General features: G+C 46.6%; 1 protein-coding gene across 6 annotated transcripts in view; it reads right to left on the bottom strand.

Moving 5' to 3' along the window:
* The window catches only part of Arhgap17 (Rho GTPase activating protein 17), an 84,818-nt gene that overhangs the window by 8,400 nt on the left and 58,896 nt on the right, over positions 1–17,522 (bottom strand). For 4 of the 6 annotated variants that reach the window (XM_055627337.1, XM_055627338.1, XM_055627336.1 and 1 more), the window contains exons 13-18: positions 16,000–16,080; positions 13,710–13,823; positions 10,063–10,154; positions 8,723–8,879; positions 6,955–7,185; positions 4,240–4,409 (exon numbers count right to left, since the gene is read on the bottom strand). In XM_055627337.1, coding sequence (XP_055483312.1) covers positions 4,240–4,409; positions 6,955–7,185; positions 8,723–8,879; positions 10,063–10,154; positions 13,710–13,823; positions 16,000–16,080 — 845 coding nt within the window. The remainder of the gene's footprint in view (positions 1–4,239; positions 4,410–6,954; positions 7,186–8,722; positions 8,880–10,062; positions 10,155–13,709; positions 13,824–15,999; positions 16,081–17,522) is intronic. The other 2 variants (XM_055627341.1, XM_055627340.1) reach the window with 1 other exon arrangement.

The following is a 17,522-nucleotide window of genomic DNA, read 5'->3' as shown; positions in this document are numbered from 1 at the left end:
GTCCCATCATGACCTCAAAATGTGGGAACAAACCCAGGAAGGAAGAACACAGAAGCAGCCTGCCTCCACTCACAACTGCCCAAGTATCTTCTGCAGGGTCTGACGCAGGTGTGGAGGAGGGTGGCCACTGGGGATTGAACCCAAGGCCTCCACCATGCTAGGCAAGCACTCTACCAATGGGCAACATCCTCAGTCCCTGACTTTTGCTTTTACTCATGGAAATTCTACCAATTCCACACACATTCTAGATAGAATTACAGATGAGCCCTCATCTGTTTTCCTAAAACGAGCTGAATCACAGTCCTTGCTGAGGCCAGCTGAGATCTGACCAGAATCTGGCTGTAAGAAGAGGGTGGAGGGGCAGAGAGGAGCACCTTGGACATGTTCCTATTTCTCCTGAGGTCACATGGAGAGCTGTGAGACAGAAGGAACTGGAGGACAGAAATGAGCACCACTCACTGCACACCAGGCCTTTCACCTCCATCTCAATAGATCACTGTGGGATTGGCCCAGAGGATGGAATCAGGCAGGTTATTTTCTAACAATCACACAGCTAATAAGCGATGGGCAGATTCAAACCTACGTCATATGGTCTCCCTGGATTCTTTTTCCCTTTCTTCCTATTCACAGAGCCCAGAATCCAAGAGGGGTTAAGTGGTGCCTGCTCTGACATATTGGTCTAGAACTCTGAGCCCAGCAACTCAGAAGACCTTTCCCTACAACGAGCTTACAAAGGAAAAACTCTTTGGAATATTAGCCGCTCTCTGGTTAATGTAAGCAAAGAAGATAAGAAAAAGAAGAAGAAAGTCTGTTTTTCTGCTCTAAGCAGTACTAACTGTAAACTCACATGGAAGAAAGTCTTGCCTGATATATACAGTGCAGGAGACTCAGGTGAAGAAGCCGAGAACTGTGCACAGGTAAGCAGGGCCCAACGCAGGGCTACAGAAAAAAAAAAAAAAAAGAGTCTTGTCTGCGACCATGGTGAAGGTGCTGGGATGCTGAGGCACCATCTCTCCAAAAGCAGAGCTATAGCTGGGCTCACGTAGGGAGGGCTATGGGCAGGACAGATGCAGAGGTTGGCAGTACAGCACAGGACAGCAACAAGGAAGCTGGGGCCTGTAACCACACCAGAAGTGAACTTGCCTTCCTGCTAAAATGTGCACTAACGTAATTAGCATTTGTGGAGTGCTTAAGAGTACACATGCCACAAGGGAGGGGGCGTGTAATCCCAGCACTTAGAAAGCTGGGGGAGCACTTTGAGTGTGAGGTTGGAGCACTTGGAATGTGTGAGGCTAGCCTTGGCTACCGTCTCAAAAATCAACAATGAATTTAATAGTTGCAGTGCTCCCTCATTTTGGACTGCCCTACATCTTGCCCCTCTTCACATTTTTATTTCTTCCATGCAAATGTAGGATACACTGGGAAAGGTCAAGTTAGCATCTTGTACCTTTAGGTTAAAGCCAGAACACATTCCGGAGTCCAGGGCCCTTTTCCTCTTCTACAATGGCCTTGCATTAAGAGTAGCATCAAAGATATAAGTCTGGCTTCCTGGATTCCTCTCCTGGGGCCACTGCCAGCTTCCTGGGTCACTGCAAATGGTCTAGCTGGCCCTTCTGACAACACTGCCTGGGAACTGCCTGTTGTGTCCCCAGGCTGACCCAGGCAGCCCCACCCACTCAGCTGCCCTGCCTCAGCATTCACCGGACTGTGTGGTGAAAACTTAACCCTTCCAACCTGTGACCTGCTCCCCCTTCTTCTTCTTAGAGTCTGATGCCTCTCACAGGCAGTCAGTTGGTCAGGGCCTCTTGTGTTCCCCACTACAGCACGGTTCCAGAACCGTGTGAGAATCAAATGACAGAAGGAAAGTGTGCGGAGCAAGCAAGGGAGGTGGCCTGGAGCTCTTGCAGCCCACATGCCTGGGTATGAGCGTCTCCCGTGCTGAATACATACTTGTCATCATCTGAAGGACGGAGACCAAGCAGCGCTCCCAGTTTGCCCTGCACTGCTCTAAGGGCCTAACCCTGGAGGAAGGGCTGTAGCTTCTTCTCTTAGCCCGCCCCTCCCTGAGGGCCACTGTGCACACTCCCATGGGCATGTTGCAATATTACTACGTGCCTAGTGCTATGATTTCAGTTCCCTGTCCCCAGTCTGTATGCTGGGACCTTAACTCTCCGTGGCAATGCTGGTAGGCAAGGCCGAGTGGAGGCCTGAAGGAGTGTCATGAACAGGTTCTTGCCTTTGGCTCCCTGGCTCTCTTCTGCAGCCCCTTTCCCTTCTGCTTTGCACCATGAGTTGAAGCAACACAAGGCCTCACCATTAAATTGAGCAGGGATTGATACCATGTCATCCTTGGATTTTCCAACCCTCAGGACTATAAACCCAAAGAACCCAACATCCAGTTATCCTGGTGGCTGCAAGATCTGACTACTCTGTGGCATCATGTCTACACCCTCCTCATTCCTCCTACCCGGAGGTTTTCTACTGTAAAGTCCTAATTTCAGAGGGATGTAAAGAATACAAACTCAGAAACGTGTTTCAGCACACGTGTGCCTCTTGCTACGTTAAATTCACTGTTCCTTGAGCAACCAGAATTATGAGACACGGTGAGGTGAGGATCTTTCCCACTCTAGCCAGCTCAGCGAGGGAACACAGGGCAACCTGGTCAGCCTGGACCTGGAGTAAGAGGTGCGACTTCCCTCCAGCATCTTTGTTGGAATATGTCCCTCTCTATGCTTTGGCCTCTCCGGTTCGGCACCACCAACAGCCGGCCACGAATTCATCCAGTAGCCTGCCCACTGCCATTGCTACCATTGCTTTATATCATCTCTTGGCTCTGTTCCCCGACTGCTTGTCACCTCTCACCACTCATGACAACCCAAAACACCTTCAGACACCAATGAAGGTTCAGAGTCAGGGACTGTGATGGTTTGAATGAGAATGGTCCCCACAGTCTCACACGTCCCAGTGCTTAACCAGTTAGTGGAACTGTTTGAAGGATTAGGTGGGCCTTGTTGGAGGAGGTGTGTCATTGGGGGTCAGAGGCCCACTCCAGACCCAGTGTCTCCCTGCCTCCCTGCCTGGCCCCCTCCTCCGCTCCTCTCAGTGCTCCAGCACCATGCCTGTCTGCTTCCTGCCATGATAATCAAACAATCCTCTGAAACTGTAAGCAAAACCTTTATTAAATGCTCTCTTCTGTAAGAACCACCTTTATTATGGTGTCCTGCACAGCAAAAGAACAGTGACTATGGGGGCGATAAAGATAGTCCCAGTTTTCCTAAACCTACGAGGCACCCAGAGCCCCAGACCATATGAGCTTACTGAGTGCCACCTCTGGCACGCACACATGAGGCTAGGATGTTGAGGTGCATGAGACAGGTAAGAGCTGAGCTCACTAAGATCTTGGGGAGAATGATAATGAACAAGATTTTAAAATGTAGGTCTAGAAAGATGCTCGGTAGCTAGGACACAATGCCTCAAGCAGAGAAAGCGCTTGCTATGCAAGGGTGAGGACCAGAGCCTACAGAAAGCCAGGGGCAGCAGCATGCCAGTGATGCTCCAATGGAGAGATCGGGGCGGAGATGAGAGAATCCCCAGAATCCCAGCATACACAATGGGAAGACAAGGTGGGAGGCGAGGACCAAAACCCAGGCTGTTGTCTCTTGACCTCTGCATGTGCACTGTGGCACAGGGGTTGGGGAGAATTAAAGTAAAAGGAAAAATGCTCTGACCAAAAAAAAAACCAAAGAGTGTTGTGACAGAAAATGACATGTGCCTGTGGTAGAGATGGGCTTTAGTAACATGACTTCTTTGTGTTTGAAAGGAACAGCCCTGACTGCTGGGCAGAGGGAGGCAAAGGGGACAGGTTTGAACCATTATTCCAAAACCAGAGAACCCCAACCCCACAGGTCCAGCTCACAAAGCTCAGCAGCAGAGAGGCTGTGGTGGTTCCCAGCACAGCAAGGACTTGGAATACCAGTCCCCAATCCCGGAAGTGACGGCAGAATTCATTTTCTGCTTGTTAAGCTTTATAGTTTCTGCATTTCTTTGCTCTTTTTTTTATTTAGCTTTTTTTTTTTTTTACTTTCTTCCAATGTTTTTCCTCTTTAATGACTGATTTCCTGCTTGTTATTTGGTAATGGTCATGAAAAAGACCTCTCAGAGCTTTCACAACTGGCTCTTTGAAGGAACTACCAGAAGCTATTACACCCTCTCTAAGCACACGGAGTGCAGGACACCTACCTCGACGCAGAGTGTGAGGGCTGGGACCAGCTGCACTGTGAGATGTGCCCATCGAGAGCTGATGTGAGTTGCCACCTGCTTGGCCCTGGTTTGGGCCCGTGGTCATCTGGTTGCTGTTTCTTCCTGGTGCAGGGACAGCAGCAGACACACAGTCTTTGGGTTTTGGAGGACTGAGAGGGATATAGGTGAGATTAGAGGTCAGGCATTCCCTGGTATAAAAGCTAAGCACACCATAAAATATAGTCGATTCCTTGTATGGGGGTTGGGGCTGTGAAGTCCCAGGACTTCTTACAGATACCAAAAGTCAAGGATGCTCCAACCCTGAATGTAAAATGGCATTAGAACCCAAGACATCAACACCTTCCTGTTTGTTATGTAAGTTTCCTCTCATAATAACCAACACAGTAAACACAGTGGAAGAGCTATGGGAATGCTGGATATGCTATACTGTCTGGAGAATGGCCAACAAAGTGTCTGATGCAGTGGGGCTTTGTTTTTAAGGGGTGTGTGTGTGTGTGTGCGTGCGCCTGTTAAACGTGTGTAGTGCTCACAGAGGCTAGAGAAGGACTAGAGTTACAGATGGCTGCAAGCCTATGGGTGTCGGTAACTGAACGCTGCTTGGTCCTCTGGAACACCATCAAGTGCTTTTAACCCTGAGCTACGTCTCCAGCTCTGCAGAAACAGTCTTTAAAAGTTATCTGATACAGTCAGCTGTATCTATAGATACAAGACCCAGGAAGACGAAGATAATTAGAAATCTTAAATGGCGGGCATTGGGCTAATAAGCTGATATTTACTCAGAGACTAGACATTTGAGATTCCCTGCAACCGACCAAGTTTCAGCCACTCTACCACAGAAATGACAGCCAATCATTTCAGAATATCCACAGGAAGCCTCAAATTCTGTTTTGCACATGCTTAAGCTGGGCATTATTTTAAGAAAATGAGGCTTGGGGATTTTTACTAGCTATTGTACAAAAGTAACACTGATTAAAAAGGGCTTAACTATTGCCAGTTATCTAGACTGAGAGAAGACAAATTCTGAGAAGTTGCTTGATGATTCAGCCTAAAGCTGATAGCAGCAGAGGAGGGAGCCAATTCAGGCCTCCTACTTCCTGGCTCACAACTTTCTATACCAAATATTACAATCATTTTGTCAAGGTCACCACAGGGCGGATGCCAGTGAAGTGTGCACAAAAATATTTCAAGTATAAAAAACAAAAGGAAGAGTGATGGCTGACATTCCATTCCTCTTTCTGCAGTGAAGACTAACTACTTCCTTAAATATTTAGCTTTGGTTAAACAAACTAATGTCATGAGGAAATAAAAATACGTGCATTTGCTTGTACTCTCTTTATGACACAAGTAAACAAACAAACAAAAAATACCCTAAAACCAAGTAACATATGGAGAAGCGGTCACTGACATGCCAGCATGGCACTTACAGTATATTCATAAAGCTTGTCCAAGGGCACAGCTGTATGTCTTCTTGACTGAAAGATGACATCCCCTAGATTCTGGGAGCTGGGAAGGACTCAGGAGTCCAGCTACAATGACAAAACCAAAGTCCTATCCTGTGCTTTTCTCTCTGCTGCTGTACCATGCAAGTGCTCTGACCTAAGCTATAGCCTCAGCTCTATATTTTAGTTTTTACTTTGAGACAAGGTCTCACCGTTACCCAGTTTGGCCCCGAACTTGTAATTATTCTTCCCAAGTGACCAGGTTTATGGGCTGTACCACAGGGACCTGGTTAAACTCTATCTTACCAACACTTCACTTCCCTCAACAAAAACCAAAAAGATGCAATCTTTTTGCATCTTCCCCAAGGTAAGTTTTTACCAGAGTTCCTCAAGGTAAATGCATCTGTGTGGTAAAGCATGCATGGGCAAAATACGCTTTGTTTTGTGTACATTTTCTTTATCTCATATATGATCATGTGGCACTGTGTGGATGTCCAAAGATGAGGACTAAAACAATGGAAATTAATACTTTAGCACACTCTAGCAGGGCTCATCTTCTACAGAGCTGCTGCTTCTGAACCAGAGAGAACCCCTGCAGTGGCCTCTGCCTGATCAGCATGGAGAACTGAATGATACAAACAGAATCAAGGTCTCCAATATGAACGCATCTTAAAGGTGATCTACTGTGAAGCCCGACTCTCAGAGGCTTGCCTGAAGTTCAAGCGGATGAACAGCCCTTTCAGAAAACATGCTACCTTATTTTCTTCCTTGGACCCATGTGTCAGTTCCCTGTAAAACTGAAAGCCCTAAGGGGTGGATGGACCCAGCGTGCTGGCAGCCTGGCACAACAGCAGCTACTTGATGCATCTGTGCAACTGAACATAATTACTAAATGAATAAACAGATGATAAATGCCAAGAGTACTGTGATTCAGCGAGCTCACTGCTTTCAACGCTTCCTAGTTAGCACACTGAATGACAACGGGCAAATGGTACGTGAACACTGACAGTTACACATCAGACAGGTAAAGGCTTGAGCACACCGTTAGACACCTGTTAGTCTCTACTTTCCAGCACCAAAACGTACAAACAAATGTTGCTTTCTTCTGAAAAGAGAAAAGCAAACAAGCAATTTGCCATTTTTTCTCCCCCACTAGCCAAAGGAGTGAAAGCAAATCTGATTTGCTCCCGGTCACCATGCCACCTAGAAGGCAGGGGCGCCTAGCCTTGCCTGCCAGCAGAAGTGGGCTCCTTACCTGCTGTCACCTGGGCTCAGCCCCTGCTCCAATATGCCCGCAGAAGAGGGGACAGGCCCACCCCCTGAGCTGTCAGCCCTAGAGCTCTGAGAAGGGGGCTCTGGGCCTGCTGGAGCCAAGGCGTTGCCATCCGTGGGCGGGAGTGGTGGCTGGAAAGCAGGGGATATGTGCTTTCTATTTAGAGTGCCACCCCGCCGGTGGGCCTGGAAGTCCATAAGCTTCACACCAAAGCTACACAGAGAGAAGAAATAGTCAACACACCACACAAGCCGACTAAAGAGACAGAAGCCCGCTGCTCCTCACAGGTTAAAACCACGAATGGGACAGCCGCCCATGCTGCCCAGCATGCAGGTAAGTGGCAAGGATTGTGTCAGAGGTCATCCCAGTTACCAAAGCGAGCACCTGGATCTGGCTGTAACCCTTAGCAAAGCCAACACCTCACACACTGATCAATGACACCCTTGATCAGGTGGTTGTGTACAGCTGAAAGCGAACAGGCAGGCCTCGTGTTGAGTGACACTATGTACTGTGTCTATTTCCCTACTGCCTGATTCCCATTTCAAACCTGTGTGTGAAAAGGAAGCAGAAGTCAAACCCAGAAGGATACCAGTGGCTGTGCAAGATCATACCACACTGCCTCCGAACTTGCATGGGATACAGAAATAATCACGTGTGCACATGAAGATACAGCTGAAAGCTACATATGGCTGGAAAAAATAGCTGCCTTTGGGAAGATGGTGTCTGGAGGATGGGGCAGAAGGAGGGACTCTTCATTCATGACCATTAGTGCATGGACTTCAAAACCTATTTTTTTTTTTTTTTAAATTTGGAAAATTAAGGTATTGGACTCCATTAGCTGATGCTTACTGGAGAATATACAGAGTAGACAGCAGAGATTGCTGTGTCCTAGGCTAGTGAGACTTGTAACACCCCATGTTGTAACTTAAGTTCAGGAGACTAACTGCTCTACTAGGCTACCAGGGAATAATGGTAAGGACTGAGTGAGGCTCAGGGAACAGAATCAATTACAAAGGATGACGGAGAATCTCAGAGGGAGAGGCTAGGGAAGGGAAGCTCTCTTTTTAGAGAGGCCCACTGTGAGACTTAGCCTCCCAACCCTGTCAGGCATATGAAGACAGCATGTCACTGCACACAGCACTTACTTGGAGCTACTGTAAGTTGCTAGCATTTTCCTCCCACAGAAGTAAGTTGCCCTCTGAAGGCAAGAATTGTAATGCTCTTCATTAGCACTGAACAGCTCATGAACTGCCTAGAGACTACAGGATGGAAACATACTGCCTCAAAGTTTAAAACATGCATTTTTCTCCCTCCAAGTTCTGGGGCGTCTCCAGCTAAGTGCTGGATTCAGCAGTTAGCAAATGTAGCAAGAGCACAGCTCACAGGAAATGTGGCTTCCCATGACCCTCAGCCAAAGCCCACGTGACAGTGATGCTTGTTTTCTCTTGTTTCCTAACACTCAGGTACCTTTAGGTAGACGTCGTATGTGTCAGGCTGCTCCACTGTGGGACACGTAAGAGGCCCATCAAGTGAAGCCTGATGCCCAAGGCACAGATATTAACAGACGGCTGCACCCCTACTTTGTGGTCAGATTTATACCTGTAGAGACTGACAGTGGGGTACCTCAGTTATCTAGACTCTGTAAGTCGGGGTCATACAGGGGCCACTAAGGCAGTACCAGATCCACAGGTCAAATGTCCCCCTACCCGACACCCATTACCTCTGTGGAAGTAACCGTCTCTACACGTACCTCTCCTTCTTCACCAAGTCCCCTTCCATCACTGCCATGCTGGCAGGCCGCTTCCTCTCCAGCGTCCCCGAGTCAGAGTCATTTCCAGTGTGGGATGAGTGATTAGAATTCGGGGTAGCGAGAGGAACAAAAGCTTCTGATACATTGAATTCTACCTCTGTCATAAGAGAAATAAACAAATGTGAGACTTGGCACACAGGGGAAGCTCTCTAATACCCCAGTGGAATGAGAGCCTCCATATTCCACAAGGGGAGCTCAAACACTCTCAGCTGAAGGATGGGTCCTTGGCCCCAGTGAGGCAAGCCAGGAGAGGGCAGCTGAGCACACAGCTCTGCTGCTCTTAAGAGAAATCCGAAAATCCAGGAAGAGATAAGGAGCATGGAAAACTTACTGAATCATTTCAAAAGTGACAGAAAACAATACTTTGATATGAAACAGAAATAAAGGCATTATGGAAGGCTCACTGCCTAAAGCGGCTTTTTGTTGTTTGTTTGGGTTGCAAGAATCACTTTCTTGAAGGAAACCCCAGGCAGCATGTCAGTCTTCATTCTTATACCCATCTACACTAAGCAACAGCAATGAGTGATTCTCAGGGCAGGAAGACAGAGGGCTGAGCCCAGCCCTGGCATCAGCTTACACTTCAGCTGATCGGGCAGCTGGGCTGCACGGAGAAAAGCAGGGTGGAACACGTAGACTCAACATGTGTGCGGCCAGTTCCTGCAGGGGAGGCCAGGGGAACCTCTGCGGACCCCAGGATCCCAAGAGAGACTGGAGTACTTACCAGCTACAGAATATAACCCGAATTCTCTGACCATCACAAACCAGCTCCAACCAGCCCTGGCCTTGCCTACTTTCTTTTCTACCTTTGTACAGAGCAACCAAGTACCCAAACTAGCCAAAACCCCTCTGCTAAGTGCAGGGCCTCTGTGCAGTCTGCATCACTCCTGAAAAACAGAGCCGGGCTCCCTTTTCCTAGCACCTGAGTTTGTCAAACCTTCCTCCATCCAGTGCTCTAAATTTGTCATGTGATCATTTTATAATTTATCTGTTTATGTGGCTGACGTCTCCCAGAACCCAAGTTCCTTCAGAGATGACAGTATGCAACCATACTGTAGTGGACATTCAACATAACTATCCAAGTTTATTTCAGTGAAACTAAGGGAAGTGGAAAATAATGTCATTATAGCAAAACATCAATACACATGAATTAAATCTGAAGTGAAGTGTGAGAAAATAAAACCAATTAATTACATAATCATCAACATGTCTTCTTCCTTTTAAAACTGTGGCCTACTCCTGTCACTAGCTCCAGTAGTCCATAAGCCTGTGATCGTGATTACCTCCAGGGAAGAACCAGTCTGCATGCTGGATGATGGGTTCAATCACTGCGACCACGTGGACAGATGTGGCAGCCGCTATTTCAGCCAGTGTTCTGCAAGGGAGTTCACACAATTAAAATGCTGCACCTTGGCAGCCTCACATTCCTGGAAGCTGTCAGGGCATCTCAATGATTACTAACGGATAAAATATTTACATACAGATACAAAACTTAAACGCACAAGGCCCTATCCTATGAGTTTGCCAGTAATGGCCCAAGAGGAAAAATTACCCGACTGTTATTGATCCTCCCCCAGCAGAGTAGTAACAACGACTGTGTTTGCAACATGGGCACCAGGGCAGTGGCAGCAGGAATTAAAGGCTGGTCAAAGCTGGGTCTCAAGTTGACTGGAATAGGGCCTGCATTCCCACGCTGCAACAGCAGCACACCAGATAGGTTAGACCCAAGATCACCCCAAACGACTGCTGCCCATGATGTCACCAGCACATGGATTTTTAAGTGTCCTCAAAGCCCTTGCCTTTCCCTAGTATGGTGACATATATATATATTCATGTGTATGCATATATATATCTATGTGTGTGTGTGTGTGTGTGTGTGTGTGTGTGTATATATATATATATATATATATGACAGTCCAGATGCTGAGAGGTTTGCTACTAGGCTCAAGAAGAAAAACCTCATATAATCACTATCACTGCCATCAAACTTACCCTTGAGCCAGGCACCACCAAGGCAAGCAGCTTGCAATATGCCTGATGGTTACTATGCACCCACAAAGCTTTGGGTTCTCAACAGACCTAAACTGATTTCCATCTTATGAAGCCGTTGTAGTTTAGACATGAAATGTCCCCAAAAGGCTCATGTGTTTCAGGCTTGCCTCCTAAGCAGTGGATCTGATCTCGGGAGTCATGATTTGATGGCATTATTAGGAGCCGGGGCACGGAGAAATATACCTGGGGATATACCTGTCATGAGTCACTGTCTTTGAGCCAAGCAAAAATCTATCTTGGGGAGTTCAGCTGCCCCACTCCCACCCAGAAAAAGAGAAACCTAGCTGCAGTGTCCACTCCTGCAGAGAGGGATGGAGTATCCAGCTGAGAATCCAGCAGCTCCCTACACACCTGGAATTGCCTGAAGCAGCCTGGGGTCGGGGTGGGGAGATGGGAGTATATACAGGCTGAGGAAGAGTTGGAGCTCCACTTACATGGCCACAAGAGAAGCCCTCCTCTCTGTCAGTTTCGGCCTTCCCGGTGCAGCCGGTTGGGGGAGGAGTGCCCACGACCCTCTAAGTAACCTCCCACCTAGGCACTATAAGGATGCCTGTTGGTGCCCGGTAAACTTTGGCCTCAAGTTTGCTGTTGGGACCTTGGGGAAAGGGACATACACTGCTTTACATCTCTGGGAAGGAATTTTACCAACAGTGCCTTTAAGATCTTTAGAGCTCTTGCCCTTTCCTATCTGGTTCTCTGGTAGCTGGCCAGCACGAGGTAGACAACACTCTCTGCCACCTGCTCCTGTTGCCATGTACGGTCTGCCTTGTCAGATGCTCACCACCACGGAGCCAGCTGACACCTAAGACCAGGGGCCTACATAAATCCCTCCTGCTTTAAAGCTGTTCTCTCAGGTAGCTGTCGCATCATGAAAAGTCTAAGTCACAAGGGGCCTGGCAAATTACCCTTCTATCCTTCCTCATGTAAGGATTCTGATCAGCCTTCAAGCCCAGGTCTGCCCTGTTCCAACAATTCTTTCTAAACAGATATGCTTTATTATTCACAAGCTTTCTTTCATTGTCTTGTCCCCAGACTTAAACACTTGCATCACTTACTTTCTATGTTGGTGTCTTTGGTCAAAGGTTTATTTGCTATATGATCCATGCAGTTAATGTCTTCCTACTTATTTGTAATTTTACTCTCTGACACTGTACACTCACAACTGTTTTCTGAAACAAGACTGGGCATGCTTGAGCAATTGAATGACTGATTTAAACTGTATCTTTGTAAAGCTGGCCAGCAGCAATGAGGCAGTAACAAGTATGGACACAGACTGGACACAGACTTTGTAGCCAGTGCTTGCACCCCACCACTGCCTGGCCCTCCAGTCCTGGGGAAATTATTGGTTCTTTTCAGACTCAGCATCCTCAGCTATGGATCTGACAATGTGTGAGGACAAAGACCATCTTCAGATGACCAACTACTCTCTAGCTGATCCCTTGTGCCTATTTTATTTAACCCACACTGCTCAATGCCAGCAAAAGCTTCCAAACTGCAACACTGTGAAGTCATTCTGCATCGGATGGTATTAGTTACTTTCACACTGCTATGACAAAATCACTTAAGGAAACAGAGTTTTGCTTTGGCTCATGGTTTCCATCATACCAAGGTGAAAGAACTGTCATGGCAGCAGAATTGTTTTGTGAAGTGTGTTCATATGGAGGTAAACCACGGCCCAGGCATCACCTTCCAAGGCAACCCCTAAAGACTTGCCTCCACCAGCAGGCGCCACTTCTCAAGAGCTCTATAACTCCACAAAACAGGGCCATGAGCTGGGAAACAAATGTTCGAAACATGAGCATCTGAGGGACATTTTAACAAGAACCTCGATAACTCCCACAGGACCCAGGAGAGTAAGTTCCAAACAAGTCAGCAGTACACACCAGGCCCTTCCCAGCCCACCTCTGTCAAGGCATCTTCCAGGTATCCAGGGCTAAGTACCTGTCCTTAATGGCAGACACCAAGCTCTGCCTGCCAATGTGCTCTCTCTGTTCTCCGTGCCAGGCGCAGGAAACTATTCCTGCACTAAGTGAGCAAGTCTGCTCCCAGAGCAGGAGGTTCACCAGCTTCCTCAGTCATTCCCATCCTCTCACCTACACTGTCAGCACGGGAGGGGCAGAATACGACACCCCAACGTGTGTCCCTGTGGTTCAGGGCTACTCTGAGGTAAAAACACGTGAAAATAGAAGGTGCCAGAGGGGAATCTGGCTTTCTCTTTCCTTCCTGAGGAGCAGGAGATGACCTAGTCAAAGACACCTTCCCCACACCAGAGAAAAGAAACATTCTTATCCTCCGTGACACGGCCAATCTGTACAAATAAACAGCTGGGCCAATCCTCATCTTCTTAGCTGTCTCTACACTCAGCTGTCCAGCTCAAGTCCATGTAGACACATGTTCACAGACTACTGCACTGCCTGGCTATAACAGCACTGGCTCTGTCTTCTTTATGCCTTCATTTTCCCACGTACATGCAAAACCCTCTAGGTTTTCCTCCCATTAATTTGCTTTATGTCAGTTAAATTCTCAGGCAGGGCTATAGATACTTAGGGGCATGGAACATGGGTCTGTCCCTGTGGTACATACATACAGGTGTGTGTCTAGCCTGTCACCATACAGGGCTGATAAGCTGCCCGACGGCTCAGGACTCAGAGGTGGAGGTTCTCTCAGGCAGGGATAACACCTATGTTTCTGTGTCATCTGCACAGGAGATGACACAAAATCCAGAGCTGTGTCCTTATGACACGAGCTGGACGGAAAGGCAACCTCAGAGCACCCTGAAATCATCTGCAGTCTGTGTGTGTCTCCGGAATTCTATCACTACCCATGCTAACCGTCAGGACGGAGAAACTTCAGCATGGGGTCAACAAGAATCACTCACCCTTCTTGTTTGGCCCACAACAGGTTAGGGCCCAGCACGATGGCTATGTTGCTAGGAGTCATTTTATTAACGTCACTGGTCTGTGCAAGCTTTGCAAGGAACTTGATTAGATACCTAGGAGACAAAATAGAAGGGCATCTCTGAAGCACTGTGGAGTGTCCTTGTCCTGCCTTGTGCTTGGCAGACATGGCTCAGGCACACTGAACTGGGAACCAGCTCATGTGGAGTGCTATCCACACTTCATGTGCACTTTATTCAAAAGAGATTACCAAAGGCTCGAAAGGAGAAAACAGGTCCAAATATTGCACTGATTTAATTTTACCTATTTTAATCTATTTTTCTTTTATAATCAATCTATTTTTTTTACTGTGATTAATACTGAGCTCAATATATATTTAATAAAGAGGTAGTTTTTAAAAAAAGAAACTGTTATTTGAAAACTCTCATTTTAATTATGAAAATATTCAATTTATTATAGACATATGCTGTTACACATAAGCAGTATAGAAAAATGAAACATTATGAACAACCAAACTATTTATCAACAAGAAACTGGTAAATTATAGTCTATCTTGATCTACAGTAAAGTACTATGCAACCACAAAAATTATGTAGTGATACTGAAAAGTTTCTAAGATGCACTAAGCAATGACATGGAGCAGAGCAGGCAGAGGAGAGAATGACATATACAACATACACTATCACTCAGGCCAAAAACAAAAAGTGGGTTCATGGGAAGATGGAGGTAAGAATGGGGTAGATACAATGTGCGACATACGTATATAAAATTCTCAAATGATAAAAATATCATTTTAAAAAAGAGAGCAATGAGAGAAAATGTATATATATATGATTGTACATGACTGCAGGGTGGGGAGGCTCTTGCAGAGCAGACAGATACTGAAGACACTGTATCTCAGAACTAGGTGGCTAGGGACAAGAGATTTTTCAATGTGTGTCTTTTGAGCTTGGAACCATCAGAATGTCCTTCATTATTAAAAGAAAAAAAAAGTACAAGTTAGAGAGAAAAAGAAGCAAACCTACAGATCAAACCTCAACACACTACGTTCTACCATGAAGTTCCCACCACAGCACACAGAGTTCTACTGCCTGCCATTCTGAGCCAGGCATGTCATATTTATCAGGTAACATTTCACACGAATCACCTAGAAAGTAGATTTTAAGTGAATCTCTTTTTAAAAAATGTCTGATTTTAAGAGTTTGTTTTGAATTTTAATTATATTTATTCCCATGTGGATCAGAGAGAAAGAGAAGGGAGGAGAGAGAGGGCAGGAGGACACATCTTGCAGGAGTCAATCTTCTCCTTCTATCTTGTGGGTTCCAGGAGCTCAGCTGAGCTTGTCAGGCTCAGCAGCAAGAGCCTTTACTAACTGGGTCACCATGCTGGATCCTCTGCTTGGTTTTAACTGACAACTCCCTGGGGCTACTTTTCATCTATGCCTCTTCTAAGCTATAGAAATCCAAAGGAAAAGAGAAATCCCAGAAGTGTGCCCCGTGGGAAGTTTTCTTAGAAACTTATTATTTAATAATACAATGAAATACACTGTAGAGTGACTTGGGCACTATTTTCTATGAATGGGCACAGAAGCAGTAACTGTTGATTAACTGTGCATTTACAGTTCAGACTCCAGATACAACATATAGCCACTGAAGCTTTTCCTAGCAATGATTTTGCTAACAACTGCAGTGTCAAAACGATCCCTCTACATATCGACCTCATCTACGTACAGTGCACAACAGTGCATGCACGCTCATCCCACCCCAGCCACACCATATTACTCTGCAAAGACCTCTGAGTGTGCCAAGCATGCCTGAGTTAGGGTCATCTCAGAAGGAATAGATTCACTCCAGTGTCACAAAACATTTACATATTCACAGAACATATACACAGTGAGGGCTAGTTTGATGTCAACCTCACACAGCAGGGAAGAGGGAGCCTCAACTGAGAAAATGCATCTACCAGACTGGCCTGTGGGTCTGTCCGTGGTGCTTTTTCTTAATGATTGATGTAGGAGGGCCCAGCCTGCTCTACATAGAGCTATTCCTGGGTAGGTTGACTCAGGCCGTGTACGACAGCTAAGCAGTAAGCCTGGGAGTAAGCCAGAAAACAAGTGTCTTCCTGAGTCTCTGCTTCCTGCACCTCCAGGTTCCTCCTTGGCTCCCCTCAATGATGGGCTGTGACCTGTAGCCAAATAAAACCTTTCCCACTCTAAGGTGCTTTTGATTATGGTCTTTATTACAACAAAGAAAAGCAAGCTCAAACACATACCTGAAGTTAACGAAATTTTGTGGCGGCAACTTCTGACACGTTGTCCATAAATACTGAAGTTTTTTGTCTTGATCCTGTACACTAGGAAAGAAATATACACAAGAATTTATAAAAGCACACATTTTTAATACCATATGAATATGCTATTATAGATATGAAATATCTCTCAGAAGCCCTCGTGCTAAAGGCTTGGTCCTCAGTCTATGGTGCTCTCAGGAGACCCTTTCTGAGGTAGGGACTAGTTGGAGGACTTGGATCCTAGAAGGAAGTGTTAGGAGCCCAGTTGCTACCTGCTTCTCTACTTCTCAGCATGAGGGGAACATGCTTCTTCTAGCACCATGATGTATGGCATAGCCTAAAGCAACAGGAACTGAACCTCTGAATCCTAGCACTACAGTAAATCTGGCCTCCTTTAAGCTAACTGTCATGCATTTCTTACAGCAGAAAGCTAACATAGGCTCTTTATCAACAGTGAAGCTTGTCTGTTTTCAAAACTTAAAGACAGCACTGATCTGGGAAATAAACAGGTTTGGGGTCAAATCCCAGTTCCATACTATTTGACTTGAGAACAGGCACTTGATCTCACCAAGCTTTGCAAAACAGGGGCAGAATATTCATTTTCCTGAATGACCTCAAAGCTAGAGGCAAGTCCTGTGAAATCGCCATGCTCCAAACTTGGCATGGGACAACTGAAAATTCAGTTGAGGAATGTGTACACTAATTAGGAGCATCATGAAGCCTAGCTTTCCTTAGTGTAAAGGCAGCAGAATCACAGATCAGCCGCCAAGCTCGCGAGGGCCCAGACCTCAGGTCTTTCTTGCTGTTAACTCTGCTCCAAGGTTCCAGGCAGGAGCTAATTCCCATGGAGCACTGGTTCTCCGCAGCTTTTCTGCATGAACTTCCATAAACACGAGATGGAAAGAAAAGAGCCCACGGAGCAGCTACTCTGTCCTCTAGACAGAGTGTGGCAGGTACCCACGAATGCTGATGAGTTACACAACAGAGGGTTTCCTGATTACACGTTCGAGGCCAGGCACTGAGCCAACAGGATGGCGCCCCATGGCGACGTTTCCCAACTACAGTGTCTTCTTGCCAGCAGACAGACACTTCTACCTTAAAGAACCTTAGTCTAGGAACTTAAAACCTCGCCACCACCAGCAAGAAAGTCTCTCGGTCCACAGTGACTGCAGATCCCAGAGCAGCAGCACAGTGATTCCCCGCAAAGGGCTCTACCTAATCATGACAAGCTCTGTAGGAAAGTGAGAGGGCGAGCTGAAAGGGGAGGAGCAGGAGTGGAGGGGAGACTGGTTCTTTCTTCCCCAGGACTGAAGAATTTGGCAATTAGGAGAGAATCTAGTGAAAAGGTAAGAAGATCATGGGTTTGGCCAAGAAGAGGCTGATAGCATTTGAATTACAATTTCTGAGCAGGTTGAAACTTGGGGGTGGACGGACACACATGCATGCGCGTGTGCTCGTACACACACACACACACACACACACACACACACACACACACACACACA

The sequence above is a fragment of the Psammomys obesus genome, unplaced genomic scaffold (genome assembly GCF_907164565.1).
Source record: "Psammomys obesus unplaced genomic scaffold, mPsaObe1.curated_primary_1811, whole genome shotgun sequence".
NCBI classification, from domain to species: Eukaryota; Metazoa; Chordata; class Mammalia; order Rodentia; family Muridae; genus Psammomys; species Psammomys obesus.
The sequence above is the reverse complement of the archived record's forward strand: the minus strand, read 5'-3'. Positions and strand labels throughout refer to the sequence as shown.